At 44.9% G+C, this 22,986-nt stretch overlaps 1 protein-coding gene across 1 annotated transcript in view; it reads right to left on the bottom strand.

Moving 5' to 3' along the window:
* Positions 1-22,226, bottom strand: part of SLC25A33 (solute carrier family 25 member 33) — a 29,737-nt gene extending 7,511 nt beyond the window's left edge. Inside the window, exons 1-3 of the mRNA XM_075538266.1 lie at positions 21,956-22,226; positions 8,589-8,768; positions 3,301-3,378 (exon numbers count right to left, since the gene is read on the bottom strand). Coding sequence (XP_075394381.1) covers positions 3,301-3,378; positions 8,589-8,768; positions 21,956-22,011 — 314 coding nt within the window. The 5' untranslated portion in view covers positions 22,012-22,226. The remainder of the gene's footprint in view (positions 1-3,300; positions 3,379-8,588; positions 8,769-21,955) is intronic.
* Between the last annotated feature and the right edge of the window lie 760 nt (positions 22,227-22,986).

Raw genomic sequence — 22,986 nt, 5'->3', positions numbered from 1 at the left:
ATTTTCTTTCTACTTGAGCCCTTGGTATCAGCTATTTTTTCCTCCCCTCTCTCACTCTCCCTCCCTCATGAACCCTTGATAATTTATAAATTATTACTTTTTACTGCTGTCTCCCTTCACCCACTTTCTATTGTCCATCCCTCTGGGAGGGGGTTATATGTCCATCATTGTGATCGGTTCCCCCTTTCTTTCCCCTACCCTCCTGGTATTGCTATTCTTATTAATGGTCCTGAGGGGTTTATCTGTATTGAATTCCCTGTGTTGTGAGCTCTTATCTGTTACATGCTCTAGTCTAGCCCGATTTGTAAGGTAGAAGTAGGGTCATGATAGTCCGGGGCTGGGGGGGGGGGGGGGTGAACGAGAGGAAGCATTAAAGAGCTAGAGGAAAGTTGTGTGTTTCATCGGTGCTGTACTGCACCCTGACTGGTTCATCTCTTCCTTGTGATCCTTCTGTGAGGAGATGTCTGGTTGTCTACAGATGGGCTTTGGGTCTCTACTCTGTGCTCCCCCTCCTTCACACTGGTAAGATTTTTTGTTCTGGGTCTTTGATGCCTGATACCTGATCCCTTCGACACCTCATGATCACACAGGCTGGTGTTCTTCTTCCACATGGGCTTTGTGGCTTCTCAGCTAGATGGCCGCTTGTTTATCTTCAAGCTTTAAGACCCCAGACACTATATCTTTTGATAGCTGGCCACCATCAGCTTTCTTCACATTTGCTTATGCACCCACTTTGTCTTCAGTGATGGTGTCCAGAAGGTGAGCATCACAGAATGCCAGGCTATTAGAACAAAGTATCCTTGTGCTGAAGGAGTACTTGAGTAGAGGCCCAATGTCCGTCTGCTACCTTAATACTTTAACATATAAATATACGTACATAGATCTATTTCCCTATCATTATATATATATATATATATATATATATTTACACATGTCCATGCCTATATTTAGACCTCTACAAATGCCCTTTGCCTCCTAGTTCTTTCCTCTATTTCCTTTACTTTTCTCTTATCCCACCATCATGTTTGACCTTCATTCTGTTTTCAGTAACACCTCTCAGCTACATTGCACTTGATCAAGCCCCACGAGGCATCCGACGCCCTCCTTGCCATCGATTTTAAATCACTTTTTGTTCCCTTGTTTCTGGGTACTTCCTATTTTTAAAATAAATGATGTGCAAATGCTACAAAATTCTAGAAGAGCAAGCACAATATTGACCTTCCCAGGTGAGTTGTGTACAGAGGGAGGGCACTGGTCTGGAGGAACTGTTGAAGCTTTAGTCTTCACTTGATATAAAACAACATTCTCATCTTGGTTATAAGGCTTACTTCTCTTTAAAGTTTGACTTTAGTATGAGCATGAAAATAAATGGATATATAGCTACCTTGCTCCCCCACCCTGAGGCCCCCTCAGAACTCAGGAGGCAACCTCTAGGTCGTTTATCTACCTTTCCAGTCAGTTATCAACAAACACAAACACACACACACACACACACACACACACACACACACACCTGCACCTCAGGAATGCCCAGAAGAACTCTGAGGAGATGGAACTGTTCTCTAACTATGTTTTCCCTTACAGTAGCCAGTAGGAGAACAAGTAACTGAAATGTAGCTAGTAGTGAGACTGAGGAACTGCATTTTTAATTTTAATTAATCTGTATTTCCTAGTTTCATGTGGCCAGTTGCTTACAGTATCATAGTCCAGTTTTATATATTCTAACAAGCTCTGAAGAGAATTAAATTGTGTAACAAAAATGAGAATGTTTTATATAAGGTAAAGCCTAGAAGCTTTTAAAATCCCTTTAGATCAAGACATCAACATACATAGAAATGACCAAAGGTGCTGGTTAAATGTAGATCTCTAGGTTGGCCTGGGAGGTACCCCGAGAATGTGCACTTCTAAGCAGCTTCCAGATGACAGGCAGTACTGCTGCTTGCATCCCACACTTTGATGCACAAAGCTTAGATTATCACTGACCATAATAAGTCAATGTTTATATTTAATCAGACCATCAGTCTCGCTCGCTCTCCTCACAAACCCACAGGACAAAGAAAAAGAGGAAGACGGTTGATGAAATGGGTGCGACATGGGCTCAAACACTGACCAACTGTGAGGATGGCCCAGGACTGGGAGGGCTGTGGTTCTGCTGTACACAGGGTCTCTATGAGTTGCAACTGACCGGACAGCACCTAACAACTCTTCTAGATCTTTACCATTAAAATATAGCCCTACCAAAGGACACTTATAGAGGTCTAAATACAGGCATGTACGTATGTAAATATATTTACATATGATGATGGCAAATATATCTATGTGCATATATTTATAGGCTTAGTATTAAGGTCGCAGATGGACATTGGGCCTCCACTAAAGTACTCCCTCAATGCAAGAACACTTTGTTCTATTAACTTGGCATTCCATGATGTTCACCTTCCCTGACACGATAGCTGAAGACAAATGTGTACATAAGCAAACATGGTGAAGAAAGCTAATGGTGCCCGGCTACCAAAAGATATAGCGTCTGGGGTCTTAAAGGCTTGACGGTAAAACAACTGGCCATCTAGCTTGGAAGCAACAAAGCCCACATGGAAGAAGCACACCAGCCTGTGTGATCACGAGGTGTCGAAGGGATCAAGGATCAGGCATTAAAGAACATAAAATCGTATCATTGAGAATGAGGGGGAGTTCAGTGCCTACAGATGCGCTTTGGGTCCCCACTCCACACTCCCCTTCATGAGTGGGGAGTATTGGGGAAGTAGGGGGAAAAATGAGGAGTTGATACCCAGGGCTCAAGTAGAAAGAAAATGTTTTGAGAATGATGATGGCAACAAATGCACAAATGTGCTGACACAATGGATGTATGTATGGATTGTGATAAGAGTTGTATGAGTCCCAATAAAATGATTTTTAAAATATATACAGCCCTATGTAGAGAGAGGAGGAATAGAAATTCCATATGCTTCTAATAACTCTTCTGGATTGGAATAGGACTATTTAAAGTCAAAGTCTAGCTCTCATATCAATGATAATACCGTACCTGTTTTTCAAAAACGTTAATTATCAGTTTTTTTTTGTTTTTGTTGAAAGGACAAAGAAATTCCAAGTGGTTTGTCCAGAACATCCTTCAGCAACACTTTCCACTCTAGCAGTGATTCAAGTCAGCACTGCTGACGATCTGATGACATTGAATATATTTAGACAAATCCCAATCCTTCATCCCAGTATCCCCTTCACATGAAATGGCTCAGCAGCACACAGTGTCGGCTTAAGTCAGCTGAAGAGTACAATGCTTACCTTGATGGTGCCACTCCAACCAAATTTGGACCCAAGCCTCTGAAAAGTGACTTTGGTCCTTCCTTCTCCAAGATGGATCTGAATCATAAGAAAAGATTTATCTTTCAAACGTCTTAGACAAAGCGTATGGAAACAGAGCCACCTTTTACATTAGTTCCTTAAGAAGAGAAAATTTGTTAGACCTCAAACTCCTGCCAATTTGTAATTCAGTGTGACCTGTGAGAGCTGGAACCGGGGTGGGGGGGTTTGCTTTTCCAGGTCTTGCAGGTATTCCACCTTTGACGGTGTGCCGTCTGACTACTTTTCTATTGCTTTATATTAGGGAAAAAATATGTGAGTTTTTCTTCTCTGACAAGTTTCCTCATTGCAGGGGCCTGGCTATTTATTTTGTGTGCTGCAGTATAGAAAGGGAGTGCTTTTGTTCATGAAGTGAGAAAGTGTGCTCCTAGAGTATCTGACAGCCAGGAGTTCCAGAAGTTCACCTGCTGCCCACAGGAGCCCCGTTTTCAGAGTTGGGAGGCAGAGCTGAGGAAGCATGAACATCTGGCAGTGGGTGCCAATGCAAAGATTCACCAAGAAACAGGCTCAGAGATTTCTATGGACGGTCCGACTTTTGAATTGATTCCTAATCTATAATTATCCTCTCTTCTAGAGGGACTGGAGAAACCAGTCCCTGAAAAAAAGACATCATGCTTGGTAAAGTAGGGAGGCAGCGATCAAGAGGAAGACGGTCGACAAGATGGCTGCGACATGGGCTCAAACACTGACCAACTGTGAGGATGGCCCAGGACTGGGAGGGCTGTGGTTCTGCTGTACACAGGGTCTCTATGAGTCGCAACTGACCGGACAGCACCTGACAACTCTTCTAGATCTTTACCATTAAAATAGAGCCCTACATAGAGAGCAGGAATAGAAATTCCAGATGCTTCTAATAACTTTTATGGGTATGAATGAGTTTTGCTTAAAGTTCAGGGACATGCGATGACACAGCTGGGACTTTGAAAGCATGCTAAGTGTAAGCAGCCAGGCACCAAGAGCCACAGAGGACAGGATGACATTTAGACTGACTTTCCAGAACAGACAAACGACTGAGACAGAAAGCAGATCCAGGCTGCCAACGGGGGGGGGGGGGGGGGGGGGTTGGGGAGGGTGGGACTGAGATTGTGGTGGTGATTGCTCAGCTTTGAGGTCAGTCTTAGAAACCATTGACTGGCACCTTTTGAATAGGTACAATGTAGGCATAGGATTACAAGTATCGAGGGGATGAAGGACATGATACATATAACCTAGTCCCAAATGGTTAAAAAGAAAGTGCGTAAACAGAGGGCAAGTGAAAACACAAATGTTTTCACTAAACATTTCGCTAAACATTCAAAACTGGACTCTAAAGAAAGAGTCTGAACAAGTTAACTGTACCATCCCTCATTCTTGCATTTTATTTCAAATCTTCTCTTTAAAAGCTTGCCATAGGCTGTAACAATACTATTTTAGCCTGCAAGGGCTGGCCAGGGTAAACGATGCCAATAAAACACGTCTGAATGAATCCAAGGAGTTTCAGTTACTTTTCAGTGGTCCAAAATTTATACAATTGGCCTTTTCTAGAGCTGGTGAGAATGTAATGGCTTCCCTTTTAGAAATTCTTTTCCTATCTTTCTCAAATCAGCTGTGTGTTAGAAAAAGCTGAACTCTCAACAAAAACATTTCTCAAATCACACCTTACAGTGACATATAGCTCATAGTGTATAATAAAAAAAGTCCAAATTTCAAGTATTTAGCTTTCTGTGGTCACCATCCACATCAGCCGTGCAGGCCAGGAGCCACTTAAACACAATGAAGGAAGTCGCTGGCTCCAGGAAGCACAGAGCCGCTCATCCATAATGCAGTGGGGAACACATGTCCTCAAGTGACTTGGGCCTTTTAAGAACTGCAGAGAGACTGTCCTCATAGTGACGCACACTAACATTGGGCAAAGAGTCAAGTCTCTGTTACATAACCCAAACTTCTAACCTAGCTGCATGTTTACAAAACGTTTCTGGAACAATCAAGTTCCTACTATAAATGGCACACTTAGCTTCAAAATAAAGCCTGTAAAGACTAGACAAATTTTCCCACAGCCATGCAAATCTTCATTTAGGGAAAAAAAGTAGAAGAGTCTTGTTTGGAACACTTCATTGGAACACAGGACATAATATGCACGTGGTACACAAGTCTAAGATACACGTCCCATCAGAACATGCTAGTTTTTAAAGATGTGAGCTCTGTCGAGATCAACATCTTCAACTACCCACTGACATTCATGTTTCAACTCAGCATCCGTTAACAAAAAGTTAATTTTAAAAAAGTCCTTGAGAAACAAGTAAAATAAGAAGTACCTAAGAAGTTTATAGACTAGGCATGCAAATGGGGGTGGGGAGAGTAAAAAACAAGATCTGGCATAAACTATAACGTCTGTCGGATGGAGGTAAGTGCTAAGGAGAAACATTCAGCAGGTATGAGAAGCAGAAGCAGAGGGAAGGTTCAGTGGTAAATAGCAGTTGCTCCCTGGCCTTCAAGCAACGGTGACAAGTGGGATGATGATTGTCATGTAGAAGGGAGCACAAAGGGCCTGGAGAAGAAAATGTTCTATGGGTTGAAAGGAACAGCTAGGAGCTGGGTGAGGGGAAAAGAGTCATTGGAATGAAGTCAGAGAAGTCACGGGAGGGAAGGGCCCTTGTGCGGAACCTCGGAACCTCGGTGGCCAGAGTAATAGCTTTGGCTTCCTCAGAGGGAGATGGTAATCTCTGCAGGGAGGTGAGCGGCAGGCTGCCTGCTTGTGGAGAGGATGGTGAGGGCAGCAAGGGCTGGAGCCAGAAGACCAGTCAGGAAGCTAGTGAGCTACCAGAGGACAGAGGGCCAGTGGCTTCAACCAGAAGGGCAGTAGAGAATGTAGAGAAGAGGAGTCAGAATCTGAAAGCAATATTGATAGAATTTGCTGGAGGATTTGAGAGAAATAAGAACCAAGCTGGTTCTTCGGCTTTAGAGGTACATAACCAGGACGGAATGTTTTACTCGAGACAAGGAAGGACTTCAGAGTACAGTATAGCATCAAGGAAACACACACCATTCCTCTAGTTCTTATTAATGCTGCCCCTCAACTCCCACTATCATGACTCCAGGTCTACCTTACAAATCTGGCTAGACCAGAGCAGGTACACTGATATAGGTAAGAGTTCTCGACACACTGGAATCAGGGCAGATAACCCCCTCAGGAACAGTAATGGGAGTAGTGATACCATGAGGGCAGGGGGAAGGTGGGAGGAGAAGAGAAAGGGGGAACCGATTGCAATGACTGACATTAAGATATGAAAATAATAATTTTTTATCATTTGTAAAGGGTTCATGAGGAGCTGCAGCCAGTGAGTAAAAGAATTGCTTCTAGAAGTCTCTGAGTCTGCGGCTTCCATTTGAGAGGTACAGAGACTAGCCTAATTTCTAGGATTTCTGTTGGTCACTTTCCGAGGTGCTTTAAATCTTTCTGAGCAATAGACAAATGCAATCCCAGGGCTCCCATATTGCATAAAAGTGGCCTCCACCCTCACCCCCACCCCCAATTTGGAAACTATTAAATAGCTGATGTGGACTGGAGAGTCTTAGGAATCTACAGAGGTGTGTCCTGGCGACAGAGACAGCGAGATGCTGGGCATCTCCATGAAATAAGAACCTTAGAAAACTTGCACTATAGAAACACTCCTATTTACCTTACTGGCTTGCTTGACTTTGGGGCAACAGTTTCCCAATTACAGTAAATAGGAATTCATGAGTCATGAGTTATTTGGCAAGCACCTAAGAGGAAGTTCCTCTTAAAATGTTAGTTGGCAAATTACCTGTCTCCCTTTCAGTCTGGGCACAGCACTCTGTTCCTCAGAAAAAAGGTGCATCTAAGGCAGCACCAAGGGCTGACTGTGTCCAAGGGCACACCGACACATGGGTGTTCCTCATAGCCCTGTCCTGGAGGACCTGGGTTTGGAGGGCCCCTTCCTGAGACCAAAGGGTGCCTCCACAGTTCTCGATTCCTGTTTTCTCTGGGTGTCTTCATTCCCCGTCTCGGGTTTAATTTAGAAACAACATTCTCTGAGGCTTGGAGACCAGCTCCCCACTCGGAGTTTCAGATTCTTTCACTTGAGACCTTGACCCCAGCAGTTGCTCCTGCAGTCTGTCCTGTCTTTGCGCAACCCACAGATGTGTCCACACACACCTTTGGCAGGGACTCCTGAGAGACACAGGTAGGTTTTATAAACAAAAGTACCTAAAAATAAACGACGTGCTTTCCAAGTCATTCTCCCTGATCTAAAACATGACTGAACTCTGGCCAAGCTGTTGTGATTACTCCAACAGAGCATTTCCCCATTTACTTCATCTTTCTCGATCAGTTGGTTCCCAACTGAACACTTACTTGGGGAAAGGGCAATGTGTCTTTGTTGAATATAAAAGCATTCATGCTTTTACTTGAAAGCTATTAAACATCAAGAAATCTCAAATGGGAAGTTTCAAAGATCTGAATATCACATTCAGCTAAAGCATGGGTTCATGAATATCCACTGAGGGTCTCTCTGAAAGGACAAAGCCCAAGCCTTTTAAAAAGTCAGACATGGAAAAGTATATACCTTAATTTCTGATTTAAGCAGAAGTGACTGATAAGCCAAATGTAACTTATGAGTATCTAAACTATGTTGTAAGCACGTTATTTTAAATGCAGTGAAAATAGTAAAACGGTCAGGTAACCTAAGCATAAAACCAACCTTTTAAATGCAAAAGTTACTAAATAACACATTGCATTATGTGGCAACTCTACTATACTCTTATTCCCAAGAAAAAGTTATAAAAATAAAGACATTTTATTTCCCTATTACTTTCTTTTAAGATAGTCACAACCTGTCTTGTGTGATATAAAAAAAAATTTAAGTTTTACTGCAGTGGAATAAAATGACTCAGAGCTTGCTAGGAAGAGATTTTGGACAAAGGTAACGATTGATGCAACCAATGAACCCGGGAGTTCCCGCCACCTCAGTGAGTTCACTTTAACTGTCTGGATGATGACCACATGCGCAGTATGATCTCCCTGCTGCTTGCTAAGAGGGCAAGGTCAGAGTTCAGACGCATGGCTAAAGAAATCTCATTCAGAAGTCTGGATATTCACAGAGTCGACAACAGAGCAGCCCATGCGATGCATGCGCTATATGAATGTTTAGTACAGGGCGGTGGGGAGTGGGGCAGCTGCAGCATACCACTGTGGAGGGAAATGAACTTACTTCAGAACCTGGAAGAGCCCAGGTGTCACAGAAGTTGGTCTCACCACTCCAGCTCCGCTAATGGTACCCAGATGAACTTGAGGATAGTAGACTGTCCCCAGGGCCAGTCGTGAAGATTGTAACCGTGTCTTAATGACTTCTAGGGGACATGTGAAAATAGCACCAACTGTGCCCCCACACCTGGAAGAAAAGAAGTCACAGAGTGATCAGAAGAGCAACATAATTTCCTACATAAAACGAAACATGAATGTTTCTCTACTTCTATAAATGTGTATGCGTTTATTTTATAAAAACATATAGGGAGACTGAAAAAGTTGATGAAACCTCATCAAATAAAGAGAAAATGGCCATATGTAACAGTTGCCTATCATTTTGTATTGCTGCATGATATTTTAAACAATTTCCCATGGTTGGACATGTATGTCGTTTCTTTAATATCACTGTCATATTGTGATCAACACTCTAGAAAACACATCTTGCACAAAATATTCAAGTAGTGCGACTACTTTGAAATTCAATGTTGGCGAAATTATAGATTTTTTAATTAAAATCTGATTAACTTCGATTTGATTAAACATTAAGTGAAAGCCTACTTTTATTGTTAAAGTTCTTGGAGTCTCTCCGTCAGAAGGGGTCAACTCTGCAGCCCCATTCCTGGCAGAGACTAGTTCCCCGATGTCACTCATTTGAACCCTTTCAAGTTGATGATCATTTCTATTCAAATATTTTCTTCTAAGCAGTTCCTTTCTTTATTCTGAAATACTCACCTCCATCTTTCCCTGGGCAATAGCATGTAGGAAATTACATGTGTGATGGCTAGTCCTAACCAGCAATGCCATGCATCATCTGAAACCCTCGCCAGGCTCTCCTCTCTGGAAAAGGCTGCTGTACAGTGAGTTCCTAGAGGTCAGGACCCATGTCTGACTTAACCCCGTATGCCCGGCCTCAGGACCACAAGCACTATTTGCTAAGCTACGGATTCTGCCGTTGGGAGTTCAAGGAGAACGGCTTATGGGCTATCTAAATATTCCTTCCCACAGCCTGCCTCACGTCAATCTTGAGGCGAGTCGCAGCACACTACCCATGCATTTTGTTGTTCAAACAAATAAACTTCCAGAGCTTCTCCTTGCCAAGAATTGCTGTTGTCAATTGCCTGCTCTGACTGACGCTGGCCCTCCCAATGACCCTTTCTTGCCCGCTTTGGCAAGAATGCATACAGTTAATACTTATGCTATAATGGAAATAAAGTATATTCAACAATTTAAGCATTTCACTGCTATAAAATCTCCCTCCACTTGATCAATGAGACATTATTTAACTGCACTCGCACCGCCCAGTCAGGCTGTCTGGGCGCACACGTTGATTGCAGCTTGCTTGGAATCACTTGCACTAAAGGGAATGCTTGCTGCTTCCAAGAATACCAGGGTGGAGCACAGGGCCCACAACAGGACACAGCCCCTGCACCGGCACCTGCGACAGGGGACAGCAGCCACAGGGAGGAGGCAGGGCCCAGTGCACACAGAATATTTAAGCTTGCTTTTCTTCAAGGAGCCTTGGTGGCATTGTGTTGGGCTGCTAAGGCTAGGAGTTCAAAACCACCAGACACTCCACGGGAGAAAAGATGACGCTTTCTACTGTAGAGTCACGATCTCAGAAACCTACAGGGACAGTTCTACCATGTTCCTGAAGGTCGCTATGAGTCAGAATTACCGTAACTCAATGGCAGTTGAGTTTTGGGCTCTCTTCTCTACCAGAAGTAACGCATTGAAATCTAGGTGCCAACCTAGCACCTCACAGACCTTGACGCAATGAATGAGGGAACACTCCTAGTAGGACGTTGAAATCAGGAGCCTATAGTTGTACACAGCAAGTAGAATCCTGCTACCTAAGCACTGGAAGCTGCCGAGTTCAACAACAGCCACACTGTCATGTACTGAGTGAGTGCAGCGTGACAAGCACTTAAACTTCGAGTTACCCTGTGCAGTAGGGTCTATGATTCAGCTTTTATTTACACTGAGACACACGGGTCTCGGAATGAAAGACTGAGAGACTCAGATGTGGGGAGAAAGGGTACGGGGAGCACAGGAAAATGGCCCTTCCAGAGCTATTTTGTTTGTTGGTGGTGTTGCTTTTGTCCGGTGCCAGTAAGTCAGCTCCAACTCACAGCAAAGTGAAAGGGAAGCCTGATTTCAAATCCTGGTGCCAATCCCTCCTCACCTGGTTATCTATCACAGGCTTCCAGAGTGGTGAGCCATAGCCCACCCATCACGAAGCAAGGAAATAGGTCAGGGTCAGTGTCGACAGGAGAAAAGTTGGAAACCAACAATGGACTTGAAACACCCCTCACTGAACTATCAAATCATCATTGCCTGGACAGGCAGGTCATTATAACTCTAATGTGTTCACAGAAAAACCAAAGTGAAACGAAACGAAACGAGAGAGAGAGAGACACCACACCTAACTTAGGATTAGTATGCATAATTTCTTCTAAGTGTTAAAATATATCTAAAGGAAACTACATGTTGGGGATGTTCCTCCCCCAAAATAATTAAAACTACAAAAAGTGTTTTTAACTGTATCTATTTATACAAAATACAAAGGTAAGTCAAAAAGTACTGCTGTTGGGCTCCAGGTTATACCCACTGGGGTCTACACCACACAAAATGTTTTTGAGCACGACTCTGGGGTCAGTGGATGACTGCAGACAGGTTTTCTCGGCAATAAGCTTGTCTTTGTCTTAGAGGAGGCCTTTAAACATAGAAGGTCCAACCAGAGCAATGACTTTCAAGGAGATCTGCAGGACCAGTCCAATTCATGGTTATAGCATTTTTTTGTTTTAATAGCAATGGTTTCTATTGGGTCTCCAAAGAAGTAATCCTGAAAATTTTCTTCAAATCACACAGGAGAAAATTGCATTGGTGAGAAAAGGACCAGTAAGTTGAGCCAAGGAATTTGTTTTCTCCATCATAACACTGTGCCTGCTCATTCTCCCAGGGCAGCCAGGGCTGTCCTACATGAATTTCCTAAGTCTATCTTTCCCCATCAACCCTACAGCTCTGACACTGCCTCTTCAGACTTCTTTTTGCTCCCCAAAACTACAAAAACACTTTAAAGGAATACAATTTGAATTTCTCAAGGATGCTCCAACGGTTGCTTTGATGTGTTACAAATAAAAGAAGGCAGAAGTCTTTGGGGAATGGTCAGAGATGGAAACACTGCCTTTAGAAGTGTACAGATCTACATAAAGGATTGTTAGAAATAACAGCTTCACATTTTGATCATTTTTGTTTAAAAAAGATCCTGTATCAATACTTTTTTACTTGCCCTCATAAATTATTCTTATTTACTATGATTAACCATGTGCCCTGAAAGTATAACATTTGAAAATGAACAGAGTAAAATAAACATAGGACTCTCTAATATGCCTGTCATTGAAGAAACAGAACATCTGGGTAAACCTTTCATCCGAAAGTCAACAAGATCAAATATGGCACAGGTTAATCATCTCTGCTTTGTCCCCAAATCAGCTGCACTCATTACTTTGGTCAACTTACATCCAAAGCGATGCCATCGACCAGGGCAGGAAGCTTTGTCTGTCCAAAAAGCAAAGCCCTACTGACAGTGAGGCGGCAACCTCTTTGAGGGCCATTGATCAAAGGATGACCTGGCAGGAAGCTCTGTTTGTCCAGATAGCCAATTCCCCTACTGACAGGGAGCTGGTGACCTTTTGAGGATGACAGAGGGCATCCTGCCCTTCAGGATCCAAGGCGATCTGACTGACTGCATGGGGACCTCACGTGTGTCAGCACAGTAGAGCTGTGCTGCATACGGTTCCCCAGGACGGACTCTTTGGAAGTCAGGCTACCCTGTCTTTCTTCTGAAGTGCCTCTGGTGGACACCAACTTACGGGCTAGCAGCCGAATGCAGTAAATGTTTATATCAACTAGAGATTCCAAGATGGTTAACGTGGTAGGAAGCCTCCCCCTACACCCATGCACAGTGTATCAGCCCTTAACATCCTGCTGCTCTGGGCAAATGAAGCTGCCTCCAAACTGCAGAAAGCTGCTGGCCAGGGGGCAAGATACCCTTCCTTGGTCTTACACGCTCCCTCCCTCCACAGACAAGATCTCTAAGATGGAGAAAGGGTAGGGGTGGTGACAGGAAAAGCTCCTTCCAACACTGCAGAGACCAGAGTGCCAAGGGCAGTTGGGGCAGATCCTGAGACCCCTGACACATCTGTCTTGAGAAAGTGTCTGGCTCTGGTGGGTGGACACTAATTTAAAATGGGTTACTTAGTATCAGCTGACCCTGTAGCCAGTGCTCACCAACAGGATGAGTTGCATTTAACATCCAAGTGACACAGTGTAGCGTCACATGGCTGTCAAGACTGATGAGTTGGATTGGACTGGCTACCAACATGTTAGACTTACTCTCCACAGTGGGGTGCCTGCTCCAAGATACATGCTCAGAAAGAAAATGCTACAGAATAATGTGTCAATAAAAATATTAAAAAAGAAAGAAAATGTTAGTTTCCATTTCATTAATAAGCATTTCTATTTCCTATGCATGTTTTATAAATGTATAATAATAAGTTATCATCAAGTATTGGCACTTGGTGGGTGGAGGCCAGGAATGTTATTAAATGTCCTAGAGGACAGCACCGGCAACAAAGAAGTATTCGGCCCAGTGTCTAGACTAGACTAATAAAATGGGCACTATACTTGAAGGCCCTATAACCAACCTAGTGGTAATTATTGGTGGCCTCTACAGCACCCATCTCCCTCCTCTTCCTCTGTCTAAGACCCTGTACTTCTGAAGCCATACGATTTAAGATGGGACTGAACCCATCTTTAGTCCCAGCCTAGACTAAGTCAACGAAACATGATCTTCCTTTCCATATTATCTGTCCAGAGATGGGCACATGCACCCACACTGGTCCTAAGCTCAAGACAAGTTCAATGGCTAGAGAAATAGGAAAAATTGGACCACTTTGTGGTCAGTGGGGACTACCCTTACAGTAAAGCAGCTACCACAGTGACATTGTTGGAGACCAGCCCTCACCTGGAGTCTCTTCTTTCTCTAGAATTCAGGTATATTTGCCAAGAATTCCTTACTGTTTACAGCTAGTTTGAAGGAAACTCCCTATTACTTACAACTGAAATTCTAAATGATCCTACACAATTTTTTTAAATGAAAAATTATAGTTTTCAAGAAAGCACTTTACTACTACAAATAAATCTTCCAAAAGGCAATTAGACTCATGTTTATAAAAGCCTGTGTGTTCTAACAGTTATGAGAAAACTTCCTGGATATTAATTTAATTTTGCTTCTAAGGTAATCCAGCTCTCATCACTGATGCCAGAGTCCAAAGGAAATTCTCTGTGGGATACTCCACTCAGAGCCAAACACGCAAAGATCTGAATAAAATGTCTCGAAAGGCCATCAAGAGTGGTGAAACTATGCCTCAGAGCAGATTCAGAGTTACTCTCTGAAAACCCCTATTCCTTGGATTTTTCTGCATCCCCTCCTCGCCTCGTTCACCTTTGTCTATGAAAATGATCACACCCCAATCTCTACCTTCTCTCACCCTGCCTTCCAGAGTCTTGTTTATTACTTATGGATAGACTTCATCATTGATCTCTTTGTCCCTACATAACCAACTGATGTTGAGCCGATGCCAACACATGGCAGAGCAGAAAGAGCTGTAAGGGATTTAGTAGCGAGGATCTTTTGGTAGCAGCTTGCCAAACCTTTCTCCTGAGGTGCCTGCCTGAGTGGCTAACAACCCAACCTCACCTTTTCAGATGAGTAGCTAAGCCCTTAACCATTTGTGCTGCTCAGGGCCTCCTCTCCTCACCTAAACCAAACAGGGGCAATGGAGTCTATTCTGACTCCAGGCACCCCCTAGCCAGGTGCTACACAGAAGAATGCGCCATTGGGCTTCCTTGCCAGCCCTCACTGTACACACCACACAGAGACCTCATAGCTCCACAGAGCCCTTACTTCACTTTTCCTGACAAACCAAAACAAACTCACTGCCACCGAGTCAGTTCTGATTCGCAACAACTCCACGGACAGGGCAGAACCATTTTTCTGACTTCAGGGCAGCGGAAAGTCTTATCTTTCTCCCACTGAGCCGGAGGTGGTTTCAAAATGCTGACCTTGTGGATATTAGGAGCCTAACATTACTACTACAATTACACATGGGAGTTTGCGATAAATGATCAAAACTTTAAATTACACACACACCTTTGAACTGAGTCTAAATAACAAGGAAAATTTTAAAATACTAGATCGTTTTAAGAAAACTCTGTTTCTCTGCATACACTCACTTATTCTGAGGCCAGTGTGCTCATCATTAGCTTTATTACCATCCAGTTGATGATAAGCTAGTTTCATAAGAACAGCATGAATAAATGTACAACATGGGTTCTACCAAGAAACGATACTGCCCAGACATCTAACGCCTTCTAATCTTGAAACACCTGGTAATTTCTCCTTTTTACCTGCTTCCTCTAAAGTCATCATTTGAAACACACCAGTTGCCACTGTGCACACTGTAATTTTCTGGTGTGTTTTATGTGAATACCTGGCATAATGTTCACAAGATTTGGACTATGCAAATTCTATATTCAGTAAAAACCAAACCAAACTCACTTGGCATGAAGTCAATTCTGACTCACAGCGATCTCATAGGATAGGGTAGAACTGCCCTTACAGGCCTCCTCAATGGTAACTCTTTACGGGAGCAGTGAGTTACCGTCTATGAATATGACCCTTGTAGACATAATTTCCTATGTGATATACTATCATACTGGACTCTATATACCAGTGGCTATAGTCCCACTTTGGAGGGCATTTGCTACTATACAGGAGCTCTGGTGGCATAGTAGTTAGGTGCTGGGCTGCTAACCCCAAGGTCAGCAGTTCAAAACCACCCACCACTTTGTGGGAGAAAGGCCTGGCTTTCTACTCCTATAAAGAGTGAGTCTTAGAAACTCACAGGGTATAGGGCTGCTGTGAGTCAGAATAGATGGCAATGACTTTGGATCTGGCTTGTCTACTCTGTCAATAGACAGGATTAGGGTATGAACCAAGCCATATCCTTGGTTCAGAGGGCACGAACCAAGCCATATATTTACTGGTACCAGCATACACTTCTACCATACATCCCCTCGTCAGGAAAGCCATACTTGCATTTCTTAAGTAAGCTTTGGTAGAAGCAAAAACACCTGCTGTTACTTTTTGCCTCGGGCTCAGGACCCTGCATTTTGCTTGCCTCTGCCTGACCTTCACTTTGGGGACTGAACAGCACCAACCATCACGTGAGACATTTCCTTAAAAGTTTTGTGAGTTTATGTGGGATATTTATCAAATCATAGACTCCGGGGATGTGAAGGAATATACTCAAGAGAATAGTGAGGTGGAAATGGAGCAGATTAACATCTTGGAAGAGTTAGATATTTGGAGCATCTTTAACCTCCAAATCCTTGGGACTCGTCTGGTATATATTCTTCTCAAAGAAATTATTACAAGTAGAAAGCCTTGTCTTTCTCCCTTGGAGTGGCTGGTGGCTTTGAAATGCTGATCGTGTGGTTAATAACCCAATGTTTAACCACTACACAAGCAGGGCCCTTCAGCCAAAGCAAAATACCTAAGTTTTGATGCAAGCATTTCAGTGATGGTGTAGTGACACAATTCTCACATGTAGGAGATATGGGTTCAACTCCCAACCAAAGCATCTCATGTGCAGCTACCATGTCTGTTAGTGGAGGCTTATACGTTGAAATAATATAATGCTGATCAGATTTCAGCAGAACTTCCACACTAAGATAGACTAGGGGAAAAGGCCTGGCAATCTACTTCTGAAAACCCTATGGATCCCAGGAGTCTGATCCAAAATCATGGGAGATGGCACGGGGCCAAGCAGTGCTTTCTTCCATTGTGCCTGGGACCACCGTGAGTTGGGGACCTTTCACTTGGAGTTAATTCCAACCACCACAACATCTCCTTGAGATGTTCCCTCCTGTACCTTCCCTAATTCAGGAAGGAAATTAAAAACAGCACCCAGAATAAATAAAAAAAACCAACTCTACAGTACTTCCTGATATTGAAGACAATCACTATCTTTCAGAGATACACAAGCCCAACAAGACCCATTGCCTTATGCCAACACAAATTCATAAGGCACACGTAATCTAAGTACTCTCTTTACTTGGGGCAACTTAACAAACTGCTTCCATCAACAAGCTCTGGTAAGGCAGGAGACCTTCCATTCTCTTACTAGTCAATCATTCCACAACTAATAACGGAGCATCCATAACATACTGGGGGCCTATGCTTGGGATATTAAAAACGAAACAAAACATCCACCGCCACTGAGTCAGTTCTAGAGAACTTGCATTTGGTTTCGAGGCTGTAAATCGTTACAAGGGCAGAAAGACTCACCTTTCCCCCTGAGGAAGGTGGTGAGTTCAAACTTCGTAACCAACTACACCACCAGTGACCCTCACCCTGGCATACAGCAGTGAAGAAAACAGATATGGTACTTATGCTTAAGAAGCTTAAATTCTAGAGGGATTCTTTCATTCAAATACCACACAGTTAAAAAAAGAAGGCACACATACACTGGATGAGATGAAAGTCAATATGAAAGCCATACATATGAACACAAATAAAAATTTCTCTAAGTGATGCACCTTCTCCACATTGTTCCCCTATACCAGTGGTTCTCAACCTGTGGGTTGCGACCCCTTAGGGGGGTTGAACGACCCTTTCATAGGGGTCGCCTAAGACCATCGGAAAACACTTATTTCCGATGGTCTCAAGAACCCACACACCACATGCAGATATGCCCACATGCATATCCACATGCATATCCACATGCAGATATGCCCACAAACGAATACCTGGTGTGAAGACTGTTACCCAAGCTACACCAAGACAAAATTTCATTTATTTGTAATCAGAAATATTTTACAATATATAGTTACATATTATTTTTGTGATGAATCACTATGCTTTAATGATGTTCAATTTGTAACAATGAAAATACATCCTGCATATCAGATATTTACATGATGATTCATAACAGTAGCAAAATGACAGTTATGAATTAACAATGAAAATAATCTTAAGGTTGGGGGTCCCCACCACATGAGGAACTGTATGAAAGGGTCGTGGGATTAGGAAGGTTGAGCCTCTGCTCTACATGAACCAGCACCATTTCTGTACTCCACACTTCCAGCAGCCACTGGCTGATGAATACCAAGGGCCAAGCACAGTGTGCGTGTGCACCAAGGACACACACCATATCCCATTAAAATATATTTTAGGGGTTCTCTAAGCATATCTGATGACAAAACAAACTGTGCCATAAAAACAGGACCTACACACGTAGTCCAGCCCAGCACCCTCTAAATCTGCTTACAGATCAGGCCAGCTATTTCAGGTCCCATGGAGATCTATGACTTTACTGCTTACTCAGCAGATGACAGACATCACTTCACACTCTGAGCAACCACACCTCGCCATGGCACAAGGAAGGTTTTAAAGTATTCCTTTCAACAGCAAATAAGGACTAGCCAGCCAAGACGGGCCCAAAGGCCAGGCAAGATGTCAGACTTTCAAACAGGGAAAGGATCACAGGCTTTTGCTTGCTATGGGGGAGCAAAAAATTTGGTTTGAGCCCCATTTTGTTATTGTTGTTTTGATTTGGTAACAATGCCACTCAGATTTGGAGGGCGAGGAAAGTGGAAATTTTTGCTTTGACCGTTACATCCCAGAATTGGGAGAAGATAAGCAGAAATCCTAAACGTCATAAAAATCAACATCAAATGAAGAAGATTAACTTCAACAGAAGTTAAAGAGATGGTTTATGAGTGTGTTACTCAGGTACCAAAGCCTATCAAGATTTAACAATGTGACTGTTAATGGTTCATCCTAAGGACATAATCAGAGAAGTACATACAAGGTATCTGTTGCTTATTTTAGAAAAGAAAAAGGAAAGAGCAATCATAGAATACTAGACAAAAATTATAGGATCAGAATCAAAGATGGGTAGTAAATTACTAAAACATCTTGACGGGACTCTAACCACCTGCCTTCTTTACTGCTAGATGCCCAGGGCTCTGGAGTATACCACTGTGATAAAGTCAGAATTCTGGGGGGCACAAGTTCTCAGCTAACTGAAAGGCTGGCAGTAGAGGCCCACCCAAGGCACCTTGAAAGAAAAGCCTAGGACTCTAACTCCAAATAAATAAATAATTCAGCATGGAAAACCATATGGAATATACTTATGACACACAAAGGGTTCCCATGAATTGGAATCAACTGGTTAAGTAGTACACTCATAGAATAAATACCACTAGGCCCCATTGAATACTACTCAATGTCATGGGACACTGCAGTCAGTTGGCCTAATAGCATATTTAGTGCTGCTGTTCTGTCTCCTAGTTCATTGCATGGTGCCTGGAATGTTAAAAGCTTCCAAGTGTTCACCCAAGGCCCCACTGGTCTCTCTATTCACCTAGAACAGAAGAAGAGTCAAGGATCGGAGGAAGAATGGAATGGTGACAGATTGCCCCCATGAACAACTTTCTTCTTTACCATGAGACCAGAACTGAATGGTACCCAACTATCATTACTAAACATTGTAGTTAGAGTCTATAGAAAAATCTAATTAAAAGGGAGCAGTGTGCAATAGAATTTCAGATTCTAAAGGAATCCAGAATTTTCATGTAAGGGAGGCTAGATGAATACCTAAAAACGGATGCCCTGAGACTCTTTAAAGCTTTAACCAAAAATATCCCCTGGAGTCTCTTTGAAATGGAACCCTATCTTCAAATGAGGAAACAGTCTTGTATGCCATTTTGTTAGGGTACATTCATTTTCTTAAAGAGTAGTATATTGCATTAAAAATATTATAATAGGTTTATGTAGAAATATTTTCTCTTTCACACAATTCCTACAAAACAGATTTTTAAAAAATTCAACAAAATTAAAAAGACCGAGTTGTTTAGGAGAAAGATGAGGCTTTCTATTTCCATAAAGAGTTACGGTATCTGAACCCCACCAGGAGCAGTTCTACCCTGACCTACTGGGTCACTATGAGTTGGAATAGATTCAATGGCAGTGAGTTTTTGTTTTGGTTTGGAGAGTTGTTTAAAGGGCTCTGGTGGCTCTGTGTGTTAGACTTTAGGCTGCTAATCACAAGGTTTGCAGTTCAACTCCACCAGTCACTGGGAGAAAGATAATGCTGTATTCAGAAACTCGATATAGAATTGCTGAGTCAGCGTGGATTCCATGGCAGGTTTGGGTGATGTTTTCATACTGTATATAGTTCCTATTTCACGATGTAAAACTTATTAGACCTGATTGAAAAAAAAAAACCGTAAGTCAATATCATTGATTGGTAACAACTTAAACTTGTTATTCTAGTTTCCGGTGATTATTCAATAAACAGGAGAGATGTGGCAGATTTTAAAAGCAGGGGCTTGGACTTCTTTTCAAAGGAAATGAACTTAGTTCTCTGGAAAGATGCCAGCTGAACCACAGTGGACACTGGTTACTTAGAGCAAAGCAGCCAGTATTTCACCCAGGTGTGTGTAGGGAACACAGGGTAATTATAACTACATACAGGAGGGAACTTCAAACCGTTCCTGGAAAAAAAAATGAAAGGAAAAGATAATGGAATTTTCCCATGAACTCTTTGAAGCCCGCCTCCCTCCCTCTTGTATATTTTAAGCTGGTGGGAAGTGATCAGGATGGAATTCATTACTCTGAAAACATTCTTTCAAAGATGGAATTTTCTCTCTTGAATGTCTTCTAATCCTGAACTGCTGTCACGGAAGGAAGCGAAACGGAATAGATGCAGTAGCTATAGGCACTACCCTTAATAAACTTCCCACAGCTCCATCAAACCACTGAGCTGTCCAGGCCACTGCAGTCTGCCACCATCACAAGGTAAGTGGCTGGTAGCTCCAGTGGAGCAGCAGCAGCCAGAGGGCACTGTGAAGGACGAGGGAAGATTCATCAACACTAATTATGGTGTCAGCGCCTCAGCCCAGGCTGCTCCGGAGCAACCAAGGCTCCAGTGAGAAATACAAAGCTCTTTGTTTTTACTTTAAAGACCTCACTAAAAACAGAAAAGCAAACTCAATTGAACATAAAATCGTTTTTGTTTTTCTTAAATGATCCTTTCTGGCATTAAAAAATGTAAGAATAACGTGGCCAACCTATAAAACCCCTGAAGAATTTATATAAGGAGTCTCTTAATTTAAGAATGCATTCTCCTTGTGTTAAGTCCCCAAAGGAAATGGGGGTGGGGGTGGGGGGAGAGAAGGTACAGTTAATAGAGAAGGGGAGGGGATGAATGAGAAATTGTTCCTGTCCACCAACGTTTTCTGGCTTGAGGGCTCCCTGCTAGCCCACAACAAATATGAGGCCAAGCTCGGAACACTTCTGTCCTAGTTATCACTGAAGATAAGTTTCTCAACCGTAACCAGGTAACAAACCTATCTGGGGAACAGGTCCAAGTTGCATCTGAAAATCTCAAGTTCAGATGATAACACAAGACCCGTTCTGTTTTCTGCAGGGCCTGGCCTGTCTGTAAGGTGGGCAGGTCGACAGCAAACATCTGGGAAGCCGGCCGCCAAATGGGCCCCAAACCACTGGGCTATGATGAAAGGCTCGCCACGACCGACCATCAATGATCTTACGGTCCCCAATCGGAGGGCGGGGGTGGGGGTCTCTAGTCAAAGCACAGACCCGAACCCGCATGAATTCGGCATGACAGTCGAACGCCGCGCACAGTCAGGCCTGTGCTGTGTTGGAAGCATCCATCACCAGGTGAAGAACACTTGCGCACACCTTCCCAGCCAGCCGCCTGCTCGCCTTCTCCCCAGGTCCTCGTCACGCACAGGGCGCTGCCAGCATCACGGGCCACCCTTGCTGCGGATGCCCGACCCCAGCCTTCTCCGGAGACCCCCGGCGGAGGTGGCGCCAGCCAGACCCTGCCCGGCTCCGAAACGCCGGGCGCCAAGGCCCCGCCGGAGCAGCAGCGGCACGAGGTGCAGCGAGTTCGGGATGGCCAGAGCGCAGGGCAGCGGAGGCCCGGCGGCGCCATCGCTCACCCGGGCCGCTAATTGTTCACGAGGAGGAAAAACTAAGGCGCGTGGTGGCGTCGGGGGAGCGACCCACGCGGGGTGAGCTCGCAGGCCCACGGCCTCCCCACCTGCCACCTGACCCGGACTTCCTCCCCCTCCCCCCTCCGCCTCCGCCTCCACGGGCGCGGCGACCCGCCTGCGAGGCCGACGGCCCGCGCGGGGTGAGGCGGGGGCGCCGCCGGACGGCCCCGGAGGACTCACCCGCCGGCGAAGAGGTGGAGCAGCGTGTTTTCCTTCTGCGGAGCGCTCGTCGCCATGGCTGCGTCGGCGCGGCGGCCGCGCGGGACTCGAAGGAGGTGGAGGCCGCCGTTCGCTCGCCCGCCGCTTCTCAGGTGGCTGCCAGCACCGCCTCCATGAGCCCGCGGGCCGACCGCCGCCTGACCCGGGCTGCGCCCTCCCGGCGTCGCCGCCGGCGCCTCAGCGGCCTCTGCGGCGCGAGCCCCGCGCCGGCGAGAACCGGCGTGCTGCCGTCACGTGTCGGGGGCCGGGCCGTGACGTCACGCGGCGGCGCGAGCCACGGGGCGGGGCGGGGCTTGTGCGGGGGCGGGGCGGGGCGGGGGTGTGGGCCCTGATCCGGCGCGCCCATTGGCCAGAGCGTGCACGAGGGCCGGTGACTACACCTCCTGGGCGTGTTCAGCCTGCAGAGGAAGGCTGGGCCCAGCGAGTAAGCCAATGAAGTTGCAACTGCTGGAGGCCGCCTGGTCCTGGTCCTGGTCCTGGTCCTGGTCCTGGTCCTGGTCCTGGTCCTGGTCCTGGTCCTGGTCCTGGTCCTGGTCCTGGTCCTGGTCCTGGTCCTGGTCCTGGTCCTGGTCCTGGTCCTGGTCCTGGTCCTGGTCCTGGTCCTGGTCCTGGTCCTGGTCCTGGTCCTGGTCCTGGTCCTGGTCCTGGTCCTGGTCCTGGTCCTGGTCCTGGTCCTGGTCCTGGTCCTGGTCCTGGTCCTGGTCCTGGTCCTGGTCCTGGTCCTGGTCCTGGTCCTGGTCCTGGTCCTGGTCCTGGTCCTGGTCCTGGTCCTGGTCCTGGTCCTGGTCCTGGTCCTGGTCCTGGTCCTGGTCCTGGTCCTGGTCCTGGTCCTGGTCCTGGTCCTGGTCCTGGTCCTGGTCCTGGTCCTGGTCCTGGTCCTGGTCCTGGTCCTGGTCCTGGTCCTGGTCCTGGTCCTGGTCCTGGTCCTGGTCCTGGTCCTGGTCCTGGTCCTGGTCCTGGCCACAAACCCGAACAAAAATCGAACCCATTTG

Source organism: Tenrec ecaudatus, chromosome 1 (assembly GCF_050624435.1).
Source record: "Tenrec ecaudatus isolate mTenEca1 chromosome 1, mTenEca1.hap1, whole genome shotgun sequence".
NCBI classification, from domain to species: domain Eukaryota; kingdom Metazoa; phylum Chordata; class Mammalia; order Afrosoricida; family Tenrecidae; genus Tenrec; species Tenrec ecaudatus.
The sequence above is the reverse complement of the archived record's forward strand: the minus strand, read 5'-3'. Positions and strand labels throughout refer to the sequence as shown.